At 43.2% G+C, this 23265-nt stretch overlaps 1 protein-coding gene across 1 annotated transcript in view; it reads left to right on the forward strand.

Moving 5' to 3' along the window:
• crocc2 (ciliary rootlet coiled-coil, rootletin family member 2) overlaps positions 1-23265 on the forward strand; it is a 296172-nt gene that overhangs the window by 263690 nt on the left and 9217 nt on the right. The window contains exon 34 of the mRNA XM_072573057.1: positions 21255-21386. Coding sequence (XP_072429158.1) covers positions 21255-21386 — 132 coding nt within the window. The remainder of the gene's footprint in view (positions 1-21254; positions 21387-23265) is intronic.

A 23265-nucleotide genomic window follows, 5' to 3' on the forward strand; every position in this document is an offset into this window, starting at 1 on the left:
TCACACAAAAGACATATTGTGCCCAGGCATAATGAGATTAATAAAATAAATTGCTTGCTCTAAATTAAATCTGGAAATGGATTCACATAGATTTAGTATTCAAATGAGTTCTGGGGGGACTACTTCGGTCACAAAATTCGATAAGACCTGAAAATGGGTGTGGAGGTCACAGTGTATTAGAGTTCTTCCAAAACAAGAAACATATAAATGTTACTCTCACATACATTCAGCCAATGCTAAGTGCAAAAATTAGTGTCAGAATGTTTAAGCACGGGGTGTTAAAACATGAAAGGCTAGTACACGTGTTGTATATTGCACTGGTGGTTGGGGTACGGTGCTGCCCATGAGTCCTCCTTGCTACGTACATTCTCTAGATGTGTTATGATGTACCTCTGGAGCAGGTGGGCCTTGAGTCTAGGCATCTTGTTTCAGAGTTAGGGATGCTACCACTAAATTGTGAGAGCTCTTTCAAAGAATGAGATAGTGATTGTTTAGTTCATGATTTTTTTATATCAACTTACTCAGGCATGTTTGGGGCAGATGGAACTTCAACCCTGATCTCTTGGCTCAGAGGTAGGGACCATATCTCTGCACCAGAAGACCCTTCAAGGGAGTGATACATAGCTCAGGAAAGAATTGCTCTCATCCTTCTCAGCTCTAATTTGCACAGCTTTTCATCATAAGACATCCTTATCATTCCTAGAGACCTAGCCAGTGAACCTTCATTGTCCAGCCTTCAAAACAAGCACATTTTACCTTGGCTATGGAGACCAACACATTGTTAGGGTTGCTGACGTGCTGCCCTGTGAAAATGGCAGTGGTGCCGCTGAATGCAAAGCCGTGCTTCTATCTCAGAATGATAGCCTTCCTGCTGCCACTTCACCAGCTGCATCTCCAACAGACTGTGGCTACCCTTGCCTGGGTAGAGCAGCTTGAAACCTGACAGATACCGGTATCACAGTCCACTGAGTTGATCATGGAAAGTTCAGCCAGATGGAGACTCTGTCAATTGCTTCCTTCCTCCACACTCTCTTCCTCTTCCACCTTGTTCTTCTTTCATTTGATCATTGTACAGTGGGTAGCAAGGGCTGTGTACAGTACTTGTGCAGTGGATTGTATCTTGACACCATGTACAGCAGTGCTCCTCTAGAGAGCCCTGGGCAGCCCTGGTCTGCCATAATATTGTGTATGGTTGTTGACTGCGTACCGTCCAAGTGTACCTGGGAAAAGCAATCTTGCCAAAGGATATCCCCTCTCACCCAGTAGTCATCCTCACGTTTGCCACGGTGGCACAAAATCAAATGGTATGATGGAGAGAATTTGGACCCTGTGACTGCTGTCAGGTTACCAAGCATTAATTGACATGTTCTGTTACAACATGTGGTTGAACAGCAACTGGAATGGAATCTTTCCAAACGTGGCACATATGAGCTGACACACAGCATCTGCAACATGACCTGGTGCAGCCTACACACCATGACTTGGTGCAGCCTACACACCATGACCTGGTGCAGCCTACACACCATGACCTGGTGCAGCGTACACACCATGACCTGGTGCAGCCTACACACCATGAGCTGGTGCAGCCTACACACCATGACCTGGTGCAGCGTACCCACCATGACCTGGTGCAGCGTACACACGATGACCTGGTGCAGCCTACACACGATGACCTGGTGCAGCCTACACACGATGACCTGGTGCAGCCTACCCACCATGACCTGGTGCAGCCTACACACCATGACCTGGTGCAGCCTACCCACCATGACCTGGTGCAGCCTACACACGATGACCTGGTGCAGCGTACACACCATGACCTGGTGCAGCCTACCCACCATGACCTGGTGCAGCCTACACACCATGACCTGGTGCAGCCTACACACCATGACCTGGTGCAGCCTACACACGATGACCTGGTGCAGCCTACCCACCATGACCTGGTGCAGCCTACCCACCATGACCTGGTGCAGCCTACACACCATGACCTGGTGCAGCGTACACACCATGACCTGGTGCAGCCTACACACCATGACCTGGTGCAGCCTACCCACCATGACCTGGTGCAGCCTACCCACCATGGCCTGGTGCAGCCTACACACGATGAGCTAACTGCTGACACCTCATGCATCGGCATTATCAGGCTTAAATATAATGTTAAAACATAATAATAGGGCTCCTCGGGAAAGATACCTGTAACTTAACAGGACCTCTGATCATCGATCAACCAGTAAGCACAGATCAATGTATTACAACAATTGACGAGATACTGAGCACAAAGATTCCTGACCATAACATTGAGTTTATCTGTGACTTGACTAACACCGACCCAGGTTTGATGCTGTTGGCAACTTTAAAGGCAGTTCAGTGTTCTATCTGAGAGCATTCATAAAGACAGCATTTACATTCAGGACAAGTTCAAAGTATAATTGTATTCCTTGGTATAAAACAACAATATTTGCAAAAGTTGAACCCCACAGATTGGTACAACTCCATTATTTGTTGGTTGAAGAAAGATGGAACTGCATGTGTATGTTTAAATCCAAGGTGACTAAACTGCAATAAAAAGATGTCCACACAATCTTCCTACTTTGGAATAGCTTAATTCCAAATTCTCAGGTGCCCAGAATTTTTCAAGCTTAATGTCAAGAATGGATAGTAGTCCATGTATCTTTCACTGCTGTTACAGAAATGAACAACGTTTGGAACACCCTTTGGTCGAGATTGTTTTCTCACATTACTATTTGTTAACAAGGATATATTTCAAAACATATGGATTGACTAGGTTGTCTCTCCATCACAAATGATATTGAAGTCCTCTGGAAACTCAATATGACCAAAACGCAAACCTCTGTCATCTTGGGGCAGCAACAAGAAAACTGGACTGGGTTTTCAGCAGCAAGATTCAATGTCAGCCAGATTTAATTTCTTCATTTCAATCTAGTCATTAAACAGTTTTGAACTTGATCCTTTCAAAACAAAAGACATACAGAATGTACCTACACCATAAGAGAAAGATGATTTACCAAGGTGCCTTGCTTTCTTTAATGTTTCAACACAGTCTGTCCTAAAGTTTTCCTTTTTTGAGATCTTGTCTGCAAAGATATACCATTTGGCAGGAAGACCAGCGTACTTTTCAGTCTTTCAAGAATATTTTATCATCCTGCAAGTATGTTTTTCAATATTATGATCCCTCCAGGATCACCACATTAGAAGTGGATGCAACCCAGAGAACCCTTGGAGCACGTTTATTACAGGATGACAAACCTATTACGATCTGTCCTAAAGTCCTTAAGACAGATGAACATAACTATTCCAACATTGAGAACTAATGCGAATGTTTAACTTTCTGAATGCAAAGATTCCAGCTATTTGGCAAGCATTTCATTTTTCATACCAAACAGTTGGAATTGATCTGTCAAAAACCATAAGACGAGCATATTACAACCAGTCTTATATTAACTTGAGCAAATTTAGTGCGAAAGAGAGTGGATGCAGAATTGTTATAACATAATCAGGACAACCTTTATTAGCCAGTATGTAGCAAATCCAAGAGAAGTGACTGTTCTGGACTTAATCTTAGGGAATTAGTCTGGGCAAGTAGGAGCGGTGTCAAGTGAGAGAAAGGTTTTAAGGCAATGATTACAATCTTGGGAAATTGAGACATAATTTGGCTACAGTTGACCGGGAACAGCTACTTGGAAGGTAAATCAGTCTTAGAACATTAGGAGGAAGAGATGGACGAAGTTGAGGATAAATGTTACAAGAGAAATAAGGGAGCCTGATGGAGAGATTTCTTCCCTTTGTCGGAGAGTTTAGGACCAGAAGGCATTATCCCAGAGTAAGGAATTGCCAATATAAAACAGTGATGAAAATCTGAGGGTGACGAATCTGTGATTTCTTTTTACCACAGAAAGCTGTTGTGCCTGGGTCATTAAGACTATTCAAGGCTGATTTTAAATATTTTTTCAGTGAGGGAATCAAGATTATGGTGAAAAAATAATAGTTGAGGATTATCAGATTCGACAAGATCTGGCAGAACGGTGGCTCAGTGGTTAGCATTGCTGCCTCATAGCGCCAGGGACCCGGGTTCGATTCCAGCCTTGGGTGACTGTCTGTGTGGAGTTTGCGTATTCTTCCTGTGTTTGTGTGGGTTTCCTCCGGGTGCTCTGGTTTCCTCCCACAGTCCAAAGATGTGCAGGTCAGGTGAATTGGCCATGCTAAATTGCCCATAGTGTTAGTTGTATTAGTCAGAGGGAAATGGGTCTGGGTGGGTTACTCTTCGGAGGGTCGGTGTGGACTTGTTGGGTCAAAGGGCCTGGTTCCACACTGTAGGGAACCTAATCTCATTGGCTGAGTAGACTCGATGGACTGAATGACCTACTTCTGATCATACATCTTATAGTCTAACAGGAATGGAAACAAAGAGATGGTTTTTGATCAGTCCATGAAGACTTTATATCAAATGCCTTTGACGAACAGGAAATCAATATTAACCAGCAGGACGTGGAATTATGAAAGGAGCCAACTACACAGCTTGAACCAAAACATCACATCTATAGCCATACTGACCTAAAGATAGAGTTGTGCTCTACTCTGATGCCACAATGATCTGCTGCTTGCTGTCTATTCAACATGAACAGGCTTCAGACATTGATTGCAATCAAATGTCAATGTACAATCAACACCAAATACCTCAGCGTTCACCTATTCCATCTCCAGTAATGGATCAGACTAAAAGCAGGTGAAAATTAATTCAATAAGGGTGAAATACCCCGCAGATGTTGGAAATCTGAAACAAACACAGAAAATACTGAAGACACGCAGCTGGTTTGACAGCGTCTGTGGGGGGAGAAACAGTTTTAGCATTTTGAGTCCGATATGACTCTTCTCCAGATCTTGGAAGTTAATTTTATACTAGACATGTTTTGTCATGGAGGCAAAAATATGAAGCTGGTGGGAGGAGAAATTAGAGAGGAATCTGAAGATCAAATGAATTTTTTTCTTCAAACGTTCTCGAGTTCAGCAATATTAAATTCAGGTTCATTGTGCTAAGTACAAGTTACTGACAGTCAGTCAGCCAGCTCATAAATTCTTATTTAAATGGAGCATAATGGTACTAGTTTTTACATTTCATCAAGACCAGTGGCTAACAAGGAGTGAGTGAATTTTAATCTTTCTCTTTTGTCACAATCCCCTGTTTGTGAACCTTTAGAGTGTCTGTTTGTACAAGGAGTTAATCAGGAACTACTAAAAGGGATTAAATAGTAAGCCTGGGTGGGGGAAATAATGCATGTCACGCTTGTGTTTGACATCAGTGATGCAGGCACCAACCTAATTGCTCATTTGGCCTCGTGACAAATTGGGCCTGAAAATCAGATCAGAAAGATTCCGTGAGTTGACCCCAGCCATTCAAATTAATTATGTGTGGGTGAAATTGCTGGAATTTCACAGCTCTTATCATATTACAGCTGATGGTTGATTAATGTACAACTTGCTTGGTGAGGCAGGGTTACAGACAGGATTTCCAACTGATGGGAATGTAACTCGGGAATTTCATGCTTGGGGGAGAATAATGCTTACATTTGGCATTCAGTGTTTCTGAAATTGGATGTGTTGTACCCAAAAGCACCTGATCGCTGCCCATCCCCCTCACTGCAGTTTCAGCTGCAGGGCCAATGAACATCAGTAATTGTATGAATTGCATAAGCCCATTGCAGAAAAGCATTCACATAGCTCCCAATTACCAGAAGAGAGAGACACTTCATCTTCATTCTGGGCTGCACACAGAGGTGAAAGGACGTTGTGTAACCCACTTAGTGACTCTTTTCGTTTTCTTTCAGAAGCAAACAAGTATTGTTATTCACGCAACCTCTTTGCATAACGTATCAAACAATGTGATGAAGTTTTTCGACATGTCCCATTAAGTGCTGCGTACCATACAAGAACTACACAGATGCCTTTGAAAGATACAACACAGAATGATGCCATTTGCCCATCATCTCTGTGTCCACTCTTTGGATGTCTCACTCACTCTGTTTTCCATCTTGGCTCACCATGTTTTTCCACTTGGAGTAGATATCTGTATCCTGATTGAAAGTTACTATTGAGCCTCTCAAACATCTCATTCCAGATCATAACAACGTCCCGTGAAAAATAACTTGTCTCTTTTTCCTTGCACCTTAATAGAACAGGGATCGGCATTCTGGCAGGCAGGTTTTCTGCTGCAACACCGCTACATTTAAACTAAGTAGCAGGGGGGAGGGGACAAGCTGGATGTTTAAAAAGGAAATTGAAGGGGTAGTTAGAACAAGAGAAGTCAAGAAAGACAACTGTATCTAGGAGGCAGAAAACTGGAAAAGGCATCATGCTGTAAAGTTGAGTGAAATAAGGGTTGAGGGGAAGGGTGAGAGCAGTAACAAATTAAAAATTCTATATATGAATGCACGAAGCATTAGACACAAGGTGGATGAGCTTGAGGCTCTTTTGGAAATTGGCAGATACGATATTGTGGGGATAACTGAGACGTGGCTTCATGGGGACAGGGCCTGGGAAATGAATATTCAAGGCTACACGTGCTATCATAAGGATAGACTGACGGGCAGAGGGGGTGGGGTGGCCTTGTTGGTAAGGGAGGATATTCAGTCCCTTGCGCGGGCGGACCTAGAGTCAGGGGATGTAGAGTCAGTGTGGACAGAGCTTCGAAACACTAAGGGTAAAAAGACCCTCATGGGAGTCATCTACAGGCCCCCAAACAGTAGTCTCGATGTTGGAGGTAAGTTGAATCAGGAGCTGAAATTGGCTTGTCGCAAAGATGTTACTACAGTTGTTATGGGGGATTTTAACATGCAGGTAGACTGGGAGAATCAGGATGGTATCGGGCCTCAAGAAAGAGACTTTGTGGAGTGCCTCAGAGATGGATTTTTAGAGCAGCTGGTGCTGGAGCCGACCAGGGATAAGGCGATTCTGGATCTAGTATTGTGTAACGAACCAGAATTGGTCAGTGACCTCGAAGTGAAGGAGCCATTGGGAAGTAGTGACCATAATACAATAAGCTTCAATCTGCAATTTGAGAGGGAGTGGGTACAATCTGAAGTGACAATATTTCAGTTGAATAAAGGGAAATATGGAGCTATGAGGGAGCAACTGGCCAAAGTTCAATGGTTCAATACCTTAACAGGGAAGACCGTGGAGGAACAATGGCGGATATTTCTGTGTATAATGCAGAAGATGCAGGATCAGTTCATTCCTAAAAGGAAGAAAGATCCCAGAAGGAGACATGGGTGGCCGTGGCTGACGAGGGAAGTAAAGAAACATATAAGGTTAAAAGAGAAAAAGTATAACTTAGTGAAGATAAGCGGGAAAACGGAGGACTGGGAAGCTTTTAAAGAACAACAGAGGATTAGTAAGAAGGAAATACGCAGAGAAAAAATGAGGTACGAAGGTAAACTGGCCAAGAATATAAAGGAGGATAGTAAAAGATTTTTTAGGTATGTCCAAGGCAAAAAAATGGTTAGGACAAAAATTGGGCCCTTGAAGACAGAAGCAGGGGAATATATTACTGGGAACGAAGAAATGGCAGAGGAATTAAATGGGTACTTCAGATCTGTGTTCACTGGGGAAGACACAAGCAATCTCCCTGAGGTAACAGTGGCTGAAGGACCTGAACTTAAGGGAATTTCTATTTGCCAGGATTTGGTGTTGGAGAGACTGTTAGGTCTGAAGGTTGATAAGTCTCCGGGACCTGATGGCCTGCATCCCAGGGTACTGAAGGAGGTGGCTCGGGAAATCGTGGATGCGCTGGTGATTATTTTCCAGAGTTCAATAGAATCGGGGTCGGTTCCTGAGGATTAGAGGGCGGCTAATGTTGTGCCACTTTTTAAGAAGGGTGGGCGGGAGAAAGCAGGAAATTATAGACCAGTTAGTCTGACCTCAGTGGTGGGAAAGATGCTGGAGTCTATGATAAAGGATGAAATTACGGCACATCTGGATAATAGTAACAGGATAGGACAGAGTCAGCATGGATTTATGAAGGGGAAATCATGCTTGACTAATCTTCTTGAATTTTTTGAGGATGTAACTCGGAAGATGGATGAGGGAGATCCAGTGGATGTAGTGTACCTGGACTTTCAGAAAGCTTTTGATAAAGTCCCACACAAGAGGTTAGTGAGTAAAATTATGGCACACGGGATTGGGGGCAAAGTACTAGATTGGATAGAGAATTGGTTGGCTAATAGGAAACAAAGGGTAGTGATTAACGGCTCCATTTTGGAATGGCAGGCAGTGACCAGTGGGGTACCGCAGGGATCCGTGCTGGGACCGCAGCTTTTTACAATATATGTAAATGATATAGAAGATGGTATCAGCAATAACATTAGCAAATTTGCTGATGACACAAAGCTAGGTGGTAGGGTGAAATGTGATGAGGATGTTAGGGGATTACAGGGTGACCTGGACAAGTTAGGTGAGTGGGCAGATGCATGGCAGATGCAGTTTAATGTGGATAAATGTCTGGTTATCCACTTTGGTGGCAAGAACAGGAAGGCAGATTACTACCTCAATGGTATCAAATTAGGTAAAGGGGCTGTTCAGAGAGATCTGGGTGTTCTTGTCCACCAGTCAATGAAGGCAAGCATGCAGGTACAGCAGGTCGTGAAGAAGGCTAATAGCATGCTGGCCTTCATAACAAGAGGGATTGAGTATAGAAGCAAAGAGGTGCTTCTGCAGCTGTACAGGGCCCTGGTGAGACCACACCTGGAGTACTGTGTACAGTTCTGGTCTCCAAATTTGAGGAAAGACATTCTGGCTATTGAGGGAGTGCAGCGTAGGTTCACGAGGTCAATTCCTGGAATGGCAGGATTGCCTTACACGGAAAGACTGAAGCGACTGGGCTTGTATACCCTTGAGTTTAGAAGACTGAGAGGGGATCTGATTGAAACGTATAGGATTATGAAAGGACTGGACACTCTGGCAGGAGGGAACATATTTCCGTTGATGGGGGAATGCCGAACCAGAGGACACAACTTAAAAATACGGGGTAGACCATTTAGGACAGAGATGAGGAGAAACTACTTCACCCAGAGAGTGGTGGCTGTGTGGAATGCTCTGCCCCAGAGGGCAGTGGAGGCCCAGTCTCTGGATTCATTTAAGAAAGAATTGGATAGAGCTCTTAAAGATAGTGGAGTCAAGGGGTATGGAGATAAGGCTGGAACAGGATACTGATTAGGAATGATCAGCCATGATCATATTGAATGGCGGTGCAGGCTTGAAGGGCAGAATGGCCTACTCCTGCATCTATTGTCTATTGTCTATTGATCCTTTCACCAATTATTTATAGCCCCCAGTGCATACAATGACTTAGTTTCATTACACAGCCCCTTTCCATTTCTGATGTTGATTACATAGACTTCACCTCATTGCTATGGACCTGCAGGAAAGCTCTTCTGCATCACCTAAATCAGTATATTAGTGAAAGCACAGAAAAAGCTTCTGTCCAAGCCTTTTATAAGCTTCTTTTTAACTAGCTTCCATGATCATCAGCCTTGACATCTAATTTTGTGGTACCTATCCCTTATTCATGACTTTGTGACGTTCCCTATTGTAGATCAGTTTGATAGCCAAGCTCCAGAGAGACATTATACAAGTGCTGAAATCAGATAGTATGCTGGACCTGATTGCTAGTGGGTTGGAGTTCAAGAGTCAGGAAGTCTTGCTGCAATTGTTCAGGACCTTGTGAGACCACACCTGGATAACCTTGTACAGTTTGGTCTCCACAACTAATGAAGTTTACCTTTTCTATAGATGCCATGAAGATTCCATAGATCAATTCCAGGGATGTAAGGACTGCCCTTGATGATAAATTGAGCAGGATGGTCCTATGCCCTTGAGAACTTAGAGGAATGAGGGGTGACCTCACTGAAATATAAAAGATCCTGATGGGTGCTGACACAATAAGCTGCTGAGAAGATAGTTCTCCTCGCTGGAAAACTAGAAAATGCAGCCTCTGGATAAGAAGTCAGCTAATTCTGAGATGAGGCAGCATTTACACACTGAAACAACTAAAAATCTATGGAATATTCTCTCAGCGAGGGTTGTAGATGCTCACTCATTGGACGTGTCCAAGACTGAGATCAACGTATTCCTTGATTCAAAAGGGTGAGCATGATTTTTATGATGGAGATCTGAACTTAAAAGAATGATACTTGATAGTCCAGGAGTCCCCTAGGCCTAATTGTAAAAACATGGCTGCATGGTAACCAAGGCTGGGAATTGAGCATACAAGGATATTCAGCATTTAGAGAGGTTAGGCAAAAGGAGAAGGGGTTGAGGTGGCTTTCATAGTAAAAGATGAAGTCAGTACAATGGTGTGAAAGGATATGGCACAGAAAATCCAGGTGTGGAATCAGTCTCCAAATGCTCTGATTTCCTCCCACAGTCCAAAGACGTGCAGGTCAGGTGTATTGGTCATGCTAATTTTTTTTCTGTGGTGTCCAGGGATGTGTAGTCTGGCTGGATTAGCCATGGTTAATACGGTGTTATGGGGATAAGATAGGGACTTGGTCTGGGTGAGGTGCTCTTCAGACTGTCAGTGTAGACCCAATGGTCCGAATGTTGTCTTTCCGCACTGCAGGGATTCTATGATTCTACTGGAATATTCCCAGGATGTAACTAATGGAATAGTTAAGGACGAAAAAGGGATGCAATAGTTTGCAATACTCGGCACGTGAGAAGAAAATTCTTTTTTGCTTTTATTTTTGTGTTTAGATGTTCAAGTTCCTTACCTGACAGGTGTTGAAATTCTTTAAGCGCTTTTATTGCAGACATCTCTGGGTTAAATTCCTGAAAGCTACATTAGAGATGTCATTAAACTGTTTGTTTTAAAATGGGCCAATGACGGTTTTAATTGCACTGACATGAATTTGACACAGACATGGCAACCACTGCACATAGAAATTCCCACCCACGCCCTGCTGTTTTATGCTCTGATAGCTTTTTGATGACATTTTAAATCAGTTTGGTCAAGTTTTAGCTTTGTGAAGCCTAGCTATCCTCAGCTGACCATTCTCTGGCTCAGTGGTGCATGCAAGTTTTTGCCTAAGGAGTACAATTCCAGGTTCAACTTGTAAGAGAGTCACAAACACACTAAAATATTTAATTTTTAACAATTTTTTCAAATGTGTTCATGGGATGTGGCTATCACTGGCTAAACCAGCACTTATTGCCCTGACCAAGTAAGGACGGCAGATTTCCTTCCCCAAAGGAAGTTTACATTAGTGAATCAGCTGGGTTTTTAAGAGACTAGCTTGATGTTCCATATTTTATTCTTCTAATGAATTCAAATTGCACACTCTGCCATGATGGAATTCAAATCCATGTTCCCAGAACATTAACCTGAGGTTCGGGACTATTAGTCCATTCATTCCTTCACCCAGTTTTCACCATTTTAATAAATTTGATTTGATTTATTATTGTCGCGTGTACCTGAGTACAGTGAAATATTTTGTTTTGTGTTTAGTACAGGCGGATCGTACCATACAAGCATTAGGGTAATAGAACAAAGCAAGGAATACAATGTTACAGCTGCAGACAAGGTACACAAAGAGCGAGATCAACATTTAAATTTAAAGTTTGACAGGATCTTTAAGAAGTCTGATAAGCGGGGAAAAATCTGTTCTTGAATTTGTTGGAATCTATTGAAGTCCCCTTCCTGTTCAAAACTGCATCCTGTTCACTGCCTTCCTTATCCTTAGCCTTTATCCATTTCCTTCCCCAAACCTGACTGTCTTTATGCTGCTTCCTTCTTCAAAAGCAATTGCCTGCTTTACAATGATATGACCTTTTCCCCATTGGAAGGATTTATTTAATATGGAACTTAGTTGTATACTGAGGGTTTCTGCCTCTTGTTGGGATATGGCTGAGTTACTTATCTGTCCTGCAAGATGATAAACCTTCCATTTTGTTCCTGTGAATCCAGATAATGCTGCTGTGATCAATTGGTTCACGTTTGATTGTGTGTTGATCGACTATTCCATGAACTGCGTGCTATTTGTCAAGTCTAGAGAAAGAGAAACTAAACTGGAAGTTTTGATCTGGAGACATTATCGAACATTCAATAAAACTCCTATCGCACACAAAGGTCTTTTGGGGGTCCCTTAGTGTTTGTGTGTACGTTAATGATCTAGACCTGAATGTAGGAGGTATGATCATTAAGTTTGTAGATGACACAAAGATTGATTATGTGGTAAATGGTAAGGAGGAAAGCCTTCGACTACAGCACTATGTAGACAGGCTGGTCAGATGGGCTAAACAGTGCCAAAAGGAATTTAATTTTGAAAGTGTGAGCTGATGCATTTTGTAAGGGCTAACAACTCAAGGGAATACAGGTTGAATGGTAAGACCTTAGAAAGCACAGAAGGTCAGAGGGCCTTCGGTGTACATGACCATATAGATCCTTGAGGGTCAAAGGGACCTTGGTGTACATGACCATATAGAGCTTGAGTACAGCAGGACAGGTAGGTAAGGTGGACCTCACAGCACACTCGTCCACAATAGCAAGTCAGCCCACTAATGCATATGGACTAGTACATCCTTTGACTATAAAATGAAGATTAGAACAAATATCCCTCCTGCAAGCCACAACAGTTCATTGAGATTCTCATGTTTAAAACTGACTGACTTAGTCTTGGAATACAACTCAATCAGTCGGCTGTTTTGCCCTTCAATTAGATCAGCGCCTCTGAATCAGAGGTCTGTGACCCCTAGCGCTCTGTGAGCAGGGGTCTGCCAAATCAACCTCTTTCAGGAATAAAATCTTTTAAAAATCCCATTTTGTAAGCAATGTCAATAAAGGAGACAATGATGATGTCACTGTTGATGTCAGCCATGCCTCACTATTATCAAGAATAAGACTTTAAAATATGCTACACATTTTTCCAATGTCACCTGCAAAACAAAAGAGTTTAATTCTCCACACTAAGGTGAGCTTGGAGGTGGTATAGTGATGCCACTGTCATTGATATTACAGGAGACCTTATCCACTCGCTTCTCTTAGTTCCATCAGTAACAATTGTTACAACCAATTCCTAGATGAGAGACTTCAGTGCATTACAACTCCAGAAGGTTAATTTTAAAAGCATCCTTTCCCTCATGTATATTTTTTCCAAATGTATTTGTATTTCATAAAGAGCCAAATGAACAAGGCTTTCTTTGTTCAAGAGTGAGTTAATAAACTATAAAATGCAGGAGAAGATTAAAACACATGCACACAGATTGTAAACATGAATTTAGTAAACAGATAACCGGTTAAAAAGATATACAAATCAGTCTCTGGGTTCCACGAAGAGTGGGAAATCTCAGGCTATCTAATTTTTCCTCATAACTTAAACTGTGCAACCCAGACAGTATCCTGATAAATATCCTCTGCACCCTCTTGACACCCTTGGCCTTTGTCATGTTTCCTCCTCAATGGTGACTTCACTGGGTTGGCTGGCTTCTAGTACTCAGAGAGAGAGAGAGAGAATAATTTATCTTCTTTACCTGCCCTGTGAGGGTGCCTAATGTTTGTCCTCAAGCTGTAAACCTCGCAGCACACTTGTCCACACTGGAACGTCATCCGACAGTTGGCGCTGCAGTTGGTTTGCAAGTTCTTTTGTTTGAAAGAGGTTTGTCTACGGGTTGGGACACAATCCACAGGAGATGACTTTCGACTGAGAATGAGAGGTAACTCCTTATTTTTGCTGTAGCCACAGGAATTCACACTCCTTATTTTGAATTGCACCTCTCCTTTTGAAAGATTGCTGTTTGAAGTTTCATTGGCATCTTCAGGTGTGACAATCTAAGGGTTCCTCTCCAGATTAAATGTGTTTCACAGTGGGCTTGTCAGGCAGCCATTGAACTGTCCACAATTATCTTTTGCCTGTGTATCCTCTTTTTAAAAAGCACATTGTACTTAGAAGTTTACTATGCCCATAAGTAATTCAAAAGACACGATCCATTGTCAGGACACAATTCAATCTCTTCAATGCAGGCTTAATGGGCTCTCCTGCTACCATGTCTCAAATGGATAAATGGAACAGCAGGTCAGTGGGGTTGGACATCCTTTTCATGAGGCAATGGGCTGAGACTTAACCAAAATGTGTTTTGAATGTTTGACTGCTTCCAATAATTACAATATTCTACACGTGATTGACTGTTGCTTGCTCTTGGCAATAGTGTACAGAACTAAGCACGGCACAGGTGACTGATCAAACTGCCCACTGCCGCTGCTGGCAGCACACAGCCTTGGATCCATGACCTAGGGGATTTGCTCATATATGGTGTTGGCCTTCAGGAAAGTTGGTCAATTTCATGATGGAAGTGACCCTCCACCTTATACGCACCTTACGTATAGTTATCCATCTGATTTGTGACTGTTCCAGAATCTTTTTGAGTGCCGTTTAGCCACTGTTGTTTAACCATGTGTCAGGAATATTAGATTAGATTAGATTACTTACAGTGTGGAAACAGGCCCTTCGGCCCAACAAGTCCACACCTCTTCAAGGATAGTTGTGTTTTTGAGGAGGTGCCTGTGGAATCTTGATGACACTAGTAAGGGGGTGACCTGAGAAGCAAAAGGGTCCAGAACACTCGAATTAGATCGCTGCTGATCTGCACATCATCTCTCAATTTACAGAGATTTACTCTATACTTCTCAAAGCTCTTCCCTAATGAAAACTGAATGATATCAGTTTTGAACTTTTCAGTTGATACCTACCTTGAACTGCCTTTTGAGGGAGATTTCCACAGTTCCATTGTAGTAATTGCAATGGGATCAGCCAACTCAACTTCACGGAATGTGAGTTCCCTGACTGGAACTGATAATCTGGTCCAATCAGGGAGAGCTGGCTGATATCGAAGGGTGCCATCCTTAAGAAGCAGTACTCTAGTCAAAGGCTTCACATTTGCAAATAAAGGCTGATTGGTGATGTGATACCAAGCGTCTGAAGATTAATTTCATTCTTGACTCTTCATGTGAAGAAATGTTTCCTGACTTGGTCATTGAATGGCCTGTCCTATTTTTCTGCTGGAGTCGTTTGCTGTGAGAGATGAGCAACTCCAGAACTTTAGTGAGGTCAGATGTGATACTCTGCCACACATCTTTCTCAGGGTGAATGAGCGATTCTGGAAAGGCAAACGTCACATGAGGAATCTGCTGTAGTGTGGAGTGATCACTGCCTTGTTTGCAGGACTGATCGTAATACCAGAGAATCATAGGATCCATGCAGTGTGGAAGCAGGCTATTCAGCCCATCGAGTCCACACCAACCCTCCAAAGAGAATCCTTCCCAGACCTAACCCCCTACCTTTTCCCTATTACCCTGCATTTTCCATGGCTAATCTACTTAATCTATACATCTTTGGACTGTGGGAGGAAACCAGAGCACCCAGAGGAAACCCACGCAGACATCGGGGGAGAATGTGCAACCTCCACACAGACAGTCACCTGAGGCTGGAATCGAACCCGGTCCCTTACGCTATGAGGCAGCAGTGCTACCAGTCTAAGATCTGCATTGCTTTGTACATCCAACAAATTTGTTGGGTCATTTGCTCCTTTTGTTCAACAAAGGCAAACCCTATTAACATATCCCCAGGTGTTTGGAAATGGTAAAGGGCACCATATCTTAAACATTTCAGAACGTATGCCTTCTAGGGTTGAGTTTCTTCCTCCTCTCTCCCCTCTCCCCAAAAACCATCTGCAAAATTGATTAGCCCCACTTACCAAATGCCCTGAAGTCAGCCTCCTTTCAGACAGATTACTACATTTCAATTCCCCTCTCAAAGGGCAGTGTCTAATGCCTTTCACCACCCACTCTTCATCAGAGTCAGGAGATCTTAATCTCCACAGCATGAACCTCAAATCCAAGAGATGAAAGTGCTGTACACTCAAAAAGCTGATGCAAGTTTTCTTAAGGTGATTAAGAAATATGAGGAGTTGAGTTCTTTGTTTTTACAGAGCTCTGTCAGAGTGACACATAGCTTTGTTTATTCAGTATCGAGTAGTTGGAAATTCTTTAAAAGCACCCGTCAGTGAGATTCTTTATCTCAGCAATTTGAGCTGTGATGAGTCAAAGCAGAATTATTGTTTGCAGACAAATTATTTGTCCAAGTAACGTGATGATCACTGTTAACTTGCTGAATCTTCTCTCTAAATGTCTGGATGGATGACGCTTCCAATGTGACTCTTCAGGAATCATCAAAGGCAGCTTTTGATCAGGTGTTTGCACAATGCTCAAGCTCTCAGTCTTAATCAATATCTTCTGAGTTAGCATAATGAATCGAGATATGATGCAGCCTCTCCACAAGGAAAGAAAGGTGTGCTTGTGATATTCACCTGTAGCATCGGTTGAAGATACTTGCAGCCTAATACAGCATTGAGCCAAGGGGTTCTATTCCTACCTGTATTATTCCAATCGCACCAAGCATAGAATGCCTGGTCCGGGAGCAAGTGCAGAAAGGATAAAGAGGGCAATCACCCAGGTCTTCAATATCTTCTGATAGAAAGTACACAGCTTTGGACATAAATGAGAATTGGATCAGATTTAGCTGTGATATCCCAGAAGTCATCGACCATGCCAACACTTACATTCTGGGTTCACATGTGCCACTTTGGCCAGGGAATCATTGGTGACTGTGTCACCTCCCGTTGGTGTGGAATCACCGCATTGGGAAGAAAGCCGGAATGCGAAGCATCAGTAGTTGCAGCAAATGATCTTTACAGTGACCGTGGACATGAGCTGTCCTCTTGGTCTTCATCATTCCACAAAGGCACAGGAGAGTGTGTAAATAAAGAGAGCATATGCATTACCAAACAAACAGTTGGGATTATGCAGTGTGCTTAAAACTGGTATTAAGGCATGATCTGCTGAGCTGTGCCCTGTCCATTTGCTTTGGAGAGAGACTGTCTTTTTAACTTTGCTTTTTTGTTTGGCCTATGGTTATGCTGTGTATAGCTGTGGCATAACTTCCGTTCCTTCATATCTGTATTCTGTAACTAAGGATTGTACCTTCGTATGGTGCTGTAAGTGGCAACTTATAAACTTTTCACTGTACTCATTTGTGTACATGTGACAATGAAGCTAGTTCAGTTCAATTCAAATCAATTGTACCTGACTTGCACCATCGGTTCTGGGATATCTGTTTCCTCTGTGTAAAACCTTCTCTACTTAACCTACAGGATAAAACTGACAAAACAGCAACACGCTACTGAGTCAAGACACAAGCTTGATTTTTTTTTCTGGCAATTTATCTTTCCATTCAAAGAACACCCCCACAGGCTGTAAAACCCACTACCAGCTCAGACCATTGATGAGCACCGCCCACCAGTGGACAGAGTTTAGCAGGTGTAGAGACAAAAGCCCTATTTGTCTACAGTGAACACCTCTTCAACGCAAAACAATGACAAAAATATACAACTCCATTTACTGAGTGGATACAGAACTAGGCCATATGCCATCGAAAAATTGTATCCTTTTTCTAAAATATGGCAGCAATGTGTTTTGGGGAATTGAAGTCCAGTTCTTGAATCCAACCTGGGCTTGTTCTGAAGTGCCTGGGTTGTCTACACTGAGCACGTGGTGTTTGCAATCCACTGCCTCATGAACCTGGTTGGTAGCATTCTCCTCAGCTGAAGCTATTGTTTTTGATTATTGGAGCCATTCGCAGGCTCAGTTTTTCAAAACCTTTACTTGCTAAATGGATTCATGCATGTATGTACGCATTCGGGGTAGGAGAATGTGGTCCTGGAAAACCACAGCCAGTCGGGCAGCATCCAAGGAGCAGGAGATTCGACATTTCGGGCATAAGCCCTTCGTCATACACATACGGAATGAACCCAAGATACTTTTGAAACTGGTAAATGTCACTGACAGAATGCTCTCACAAGCGACAATGGGAAGTATTACGATGAACCTTCCTTTTTGAGGGATATTTGGTTTTCTAGGATCTTTAGTGAATACCTGAACATGGAAGATAGGGTTTCAGTTTAACATCACACTTGAAGAATGAAGCATTGTCTCAGTCCAACACTGTCGTATCAATGAGACCATTGCTCAATTGTCGAAGGGGTTTTGAACCCACAACCTCCTCCCTCAGTGACAAACATGCTGCCACTGAGCAAAGATAATGCATTCTGAAAGAAAGAAACTGCTCATTCACTCTGAATTTGGAAAAGCCATCCTATTCCTTGAGTTTAAACTGAACCCCTTTTGATATTCAGACTTCATGAACATTTGTTTTATTGTAGACATCACCATTGTCAGTTGCGTATCAGGACTGTCTATTGTTTAAAACTAAACTTCCAAAGGCTGCATTTTCAGTGCAGTTCAGGTCTGAAGCTGCCAGGGGCTGAGGTTTTCAACTTCTAAGTGTAGTCTGCTCATGGGAATCAGCTACCAACATTAGTATCAGAACGAAGCGTCTCTCATACCCAACACTGGTGGATGTGATGACACAATAAATTTGCCAGTGGACTAGCAATCCAGTAAATTGAAACCCCACCGTGACGATTTGAGAAATAAATTTCAGTTTAAAACAAAAACTGGAAATTAAAAGTTAATGCTTGGAAAATTCAAACCAGTTCAGCAGTGCCCTTTAAGGAAGGATTCATGTTTTGTTTTACCCGTTCTGGCCAAAATGTGACTTTAGTTCCAGACTGATGCAGTTAGTTTTTAACTGCCCGCTGAAGTTGTCTAGCAAGTCATATCGAATGCAGAGCAATCAGAAATAACCAGGAAATGCCAGCCTTGTCAGTGGTGCCAAATTAAAAAAAAACAAAATTACACTCCACTACCACTCCTGCAAAGCAACTCCACTCAAAGAGTTACTACATGTAGCTGTGCAATCCCCTGAGTGAATTGTGCTCCATGCAAATGGAATTCTCTGATCATCATGTAGGCTGAGCCTGAAAAATGCTATCTTCTTAGTGTCTCTCTATGCCACTAGCCAGTAATTTGAGGGGGACTCTGTAAGACGACTGAGCCAGTGTGCTGCTGAAACACCTAGACTAGCCTTCTGCTGTTGGCTGCAGCAAAGACTGGAGCAATATGCAAGCAGCTGACACAGTGGGCAGATGCTGTCCGTGTGAGTTGACACTATGATATTCACACTTGACTGTGATATTAACAAGATGCTGTTATATTCACAAGACACTGTGATATTCACTCACCAAGGCCTGTGTACTCCTTGTCCAGGCATCAGAAAAAGAAGACTCTAGCTAGGGTTTGGCAATCATGCTTCCTGACATTTAGACAGGCATCAACATGCGCAGAATTGCACATGAACAATGACCCACCTCTCTGAGGTTAGCTCTCCAATGGGAATAGGCAATGACAAGGATTGTTTCATTGGCCACTGCATGGCTGCCTTAGACAAGGGACCAGCCGGCACTGCTCATTATCCAAGGGATTGTATTGCAGAAGTAAATGTATCTCCTTGAGAAGACAAATGTAGAGACCCCCAACTCCTTCACCACTGCCCCTGGCACATCAGAATAGCTTGATGACTCTCACTGTCTTGGCTCCCAGACGTGGGATGGTTATTTGGATATTGGAAATCAGCTGACACCCAGTGATGTAAAACCCACTGGGAGGAGAGCCACTTTCAGGAGATGGAAACAGCCAGCTGGGTGAATGAAGGAGGCGAGATTGACAACTCATCGCTTTCACAAATGCCCAAAATAATGGCAAAGTGAAAGAGTCAAAGCGGCCATGATAATTCATATGCTGTAAAATCTTGGAGCAAAACACTTGAAGTACTGCCGAAGAAATGTGCGTCCAGCCTGTTGCTATTGAGAAAGAAGCAGATGTTCCCTCAGAGTCTCTCTCAAATCACTGATCTCATTTTGTATCTTTCTTGAATAATACAGAAATGAAAGTGTTTCATTGTTATCTGAAATCGGTGTCATGGCTTTGACTGCACACAGTGTATTTCAGAACCTGAATGCAACAAGGGCCAGATCTGTTGATTGAGCCAAGCAGGTTGTTCTGTGGGGGGAAAAAAGCAAGAAGTGCTGGAAATACTCAGTGAAGGAAGAAACAGGGTTAACATTTCAGGTTGATGACCTTTCATCACAACTGGGAAAAGTTTAAAACACATAATAGATTTTCTGCTCTTTGAGAGTTTGAGGAGGACAGGCTTTCTGTGGTTATCAGGATTATGAAGGTGATCTCTGGGGAGCCACTCAACTTTAATGTGATCACACACAAGCTGCTCTAATTTCCTTTTGTGTCTATTGTTTAACTCACCTCAGATTCCTGATGAAGGGCTTTTGCCCGAATCATCGATTTTCCTGCTCCTCGGCTGCTACCTGACCTGCTGTTTTTCCAGCACCACTCTAATCTTGACTCATTACTGAAATGGTAGAACCCATGGAAAAACTTTTCTTTATGAGTGAAAAAATGAGAGTTTCAAATCCTGAAGTGAGTGGAGACTTTTACTCTACCTCTGAATTCTGAGCTGACATCTAACAGGTACTCCTGTCTGGTGGGTATCAGTGATCCTTGCCCCCTTATTGTATAGGTTTTGGGTGCACACACAAAGCCCTGTCGACCAATATGGTCCACCAGTCTATTGGATTGTGCAAAGATGGGTGGCGTGTTCACACCGGAGTATTAATCAGCCTGTGAACCCTTCCTAACTTCACACTTCAAGGGAGGAATGTGTAGGTAGGAAAACAACAACCTCTCAAATTACTGCCTCAGATAATTGCCCTTTCCTTGGCTGTTTCTCAACACACCGAGGCTGTGAACAACACGCTCTGGTGATTGATCCACCCTGCTTCATTTGGCATTAGGACAAGATATATCACCAGGTGGTGAAGGTTAGTGTTCCAGCTGGCTTCAGTACTATCCTCCAGCTTCCCACACATCTAGGGAGGAATACATCTTTCACTGCAGTGTCTATCTGTCACTCTCTTCTGAGGACTGTGGCATGCAATGACATGGACTGGGCTTCTGATTGTGGCTGTCTGTTAAATGAGGCACAGCAAGTGATGTGAGCTCTCTCGCTCTGTTCCCCCCCCTCCCCATTCCCCCCCCTCTCCTCCCTCCCCACTCATTGCCACACACCCTTGGGTGTTTTCTTTGACTCTATATCCTCTCTGTATTTTGAAATTACTGTGGCTTACTCTGCTGCTCACGAGCTGCCTCCTCACGCAACGCCTCCACTTGACTGTCACTCATCCTGACTATGCTTTCTCATTGTGATAAATATTTGTTGTTTCAGGTCGAACGGGACAGGTTGAAGTCTGAGGAAGATGCCCTGCGGCTCTCAGCCGAGAAGGGACAGCTGGATCAGTCTCTCACTGGTGCAGAAATGGATCTTGCAGAAACACAAAGACAGATTCAGCAGCTGCAGGTCAGCACTAGTTTAAAGCGACCACAGGTATTTAATAACCTTAATGGAAGCAGTCTGTGAATTCTCCTGCAAACTGCTTGCCATTCATCCTCATTGATTGGCGTGAAGTCAAAGGACGGCATCTCATCAGAAACATTAAGCAATTTGTCTCCCACTTGTATTGTTGTCCTGTTCCTTCCCTTGAACAGTTGTCCTCTCCACACTTCTTGCTTCCTGTACGCTTTCACACAGAAGCAACAGCAGTCCATTCAGCCCTTCAACCTGCTCTGCATTTGATCAGTTAATGGTCATATTGCGTTTACCCCCTCTTCTACGCAAATCAATTTGGATCTTGATATTTTTGATGGAACCAGTATCCACAATCCTTTGAGAGACAGTGCCTAGATTTTCACTGATGAAGGGCTTTTGCCCGAAACGTCGATTTTTCCTGGTCCTCGGATGCTGCTTGACCTGCTGTGCCTCTCCAGCACCACTCTATTCTTGATCCTAGATTTTCACGCACCACCTTTAGTTGTCTTTTATGAGCTGTGGGCATCGCTGGCACAGCCAGCATCTGTGCCCCATCCCTAAATGTTCTTGGAAGGTGAGCCACTTCCTTGAAGTGAACAGTCCACCTGGTGCTGGTAAACCCAGAGACTTATTAAAAAGAGTTCCAGGATTTTGACCCAGTCACCAAGAAGGACCAGTGATATAGTTCTCAGCTAAGATAGTGTGTAAGCTGGAGAGGAATTTCTAAATGCTGGTGTTGCTATGCATCTGCTGAGCCCTTGTCTTTCTAGAACTTAGAGGTCGTGGCTTGGAAAGTACTTTTGAAGGAAGCTTGCTAAGCTGCCACAATGCATCCTGTATACGGTACACACTAATGCCACTGTGCATTGGTTTTGGAGTAAATGAATGTTTAAGGTTCTGAATTGGGTACCAATCAAACTTTGAGGAGAAAGTGAGGACTGCAGATGCTGGAGATCAGAGCTGAAAACGTGTTGCTGGAAAAGCGCAGCAGGTCAGGCAGCATCCAAGGAACAGGAGAATCGACGTTTCAGGATTCCCGAAGAAGGGCTGATGCCCGAAACGTCGATTCTCCTGCTCCTTGGATGCTGCCTGACCTGCTGCGCTTTTCCAGCAAAACATTTTCAGCTACCAATCAAACTTTGCCCTGGATAGTGCTGTGATTCCTGGTCGTTCTTGGAACTGCATGCCACATGCACATGGCGATAATCCATGTGCTGGGTAGCCCCATCATTGAGAAGGTGGATGTTTATGGAATTTCCTTCTCTGATCCCGGATGCCTTGTTTCCCCTGCTACGTCATCATCATTAGCTTCACTTTCAGCAACTTGCCAGTGGAAAAAAAGATCCAAACATGTCAGGCAAGGCTAACGAATGTGTTTACTGAAAGGTCAACTCCAGTGCATTTGTCCAAATATCAGCAGGTGTAGCATTTATTTTTATTCATTCATAAGATGTGGGCATCACTGGCTGGGCTGGCATTTAGTGACTATCCCTAGTTGTCATTGAGAAAGTGTCAGCTGCTTCTTGAAATGCTGCTGTCCATGTGCTGTAAGAGATCCACAATGTCTTAGGAGAGGGAGTTTTAGGATTTTGACCCAACGCTACTAAAGGAATATTCATATAATTTCAAGTCAGGATGGTGGGTGTCTTGAAGGGAAGCTTGCAGCTGGTGGTGTTCCTACGTATCTGCTGCCTTTTTTTGCCTTTTTGATGGAAGTGGTTGTAGCTTTGGAAGGTGCTGTCTGAGGAGCCTTGTGAATTTCTGCACTGTATCTTGTAGATGGTACACACTGGTGACACTGTATGTTGGAAGTGGAGGGAGTGCTTGTTTGTAGATATGGTGTCAATCAAGAGGAGTCTTTTATCCTGGA

The sequence above is a fragment of the Chiloscyllium punctatum genome, chromosome 6 (genome assembly GCF_047496795.1).
Source record: "Chiloscyllium punctatum isolate Juve2018m chromosome 6, sChiPun1.3, whole genome shotgun sequence".
NCBI classification, from domain to species: Eukaryota; Metazoa; Chordata; class Chondrichthyes; order Orectolobiformes; family Hemiscylliidae; genus Chiloscyllium; species Chiloscyllium punctatum.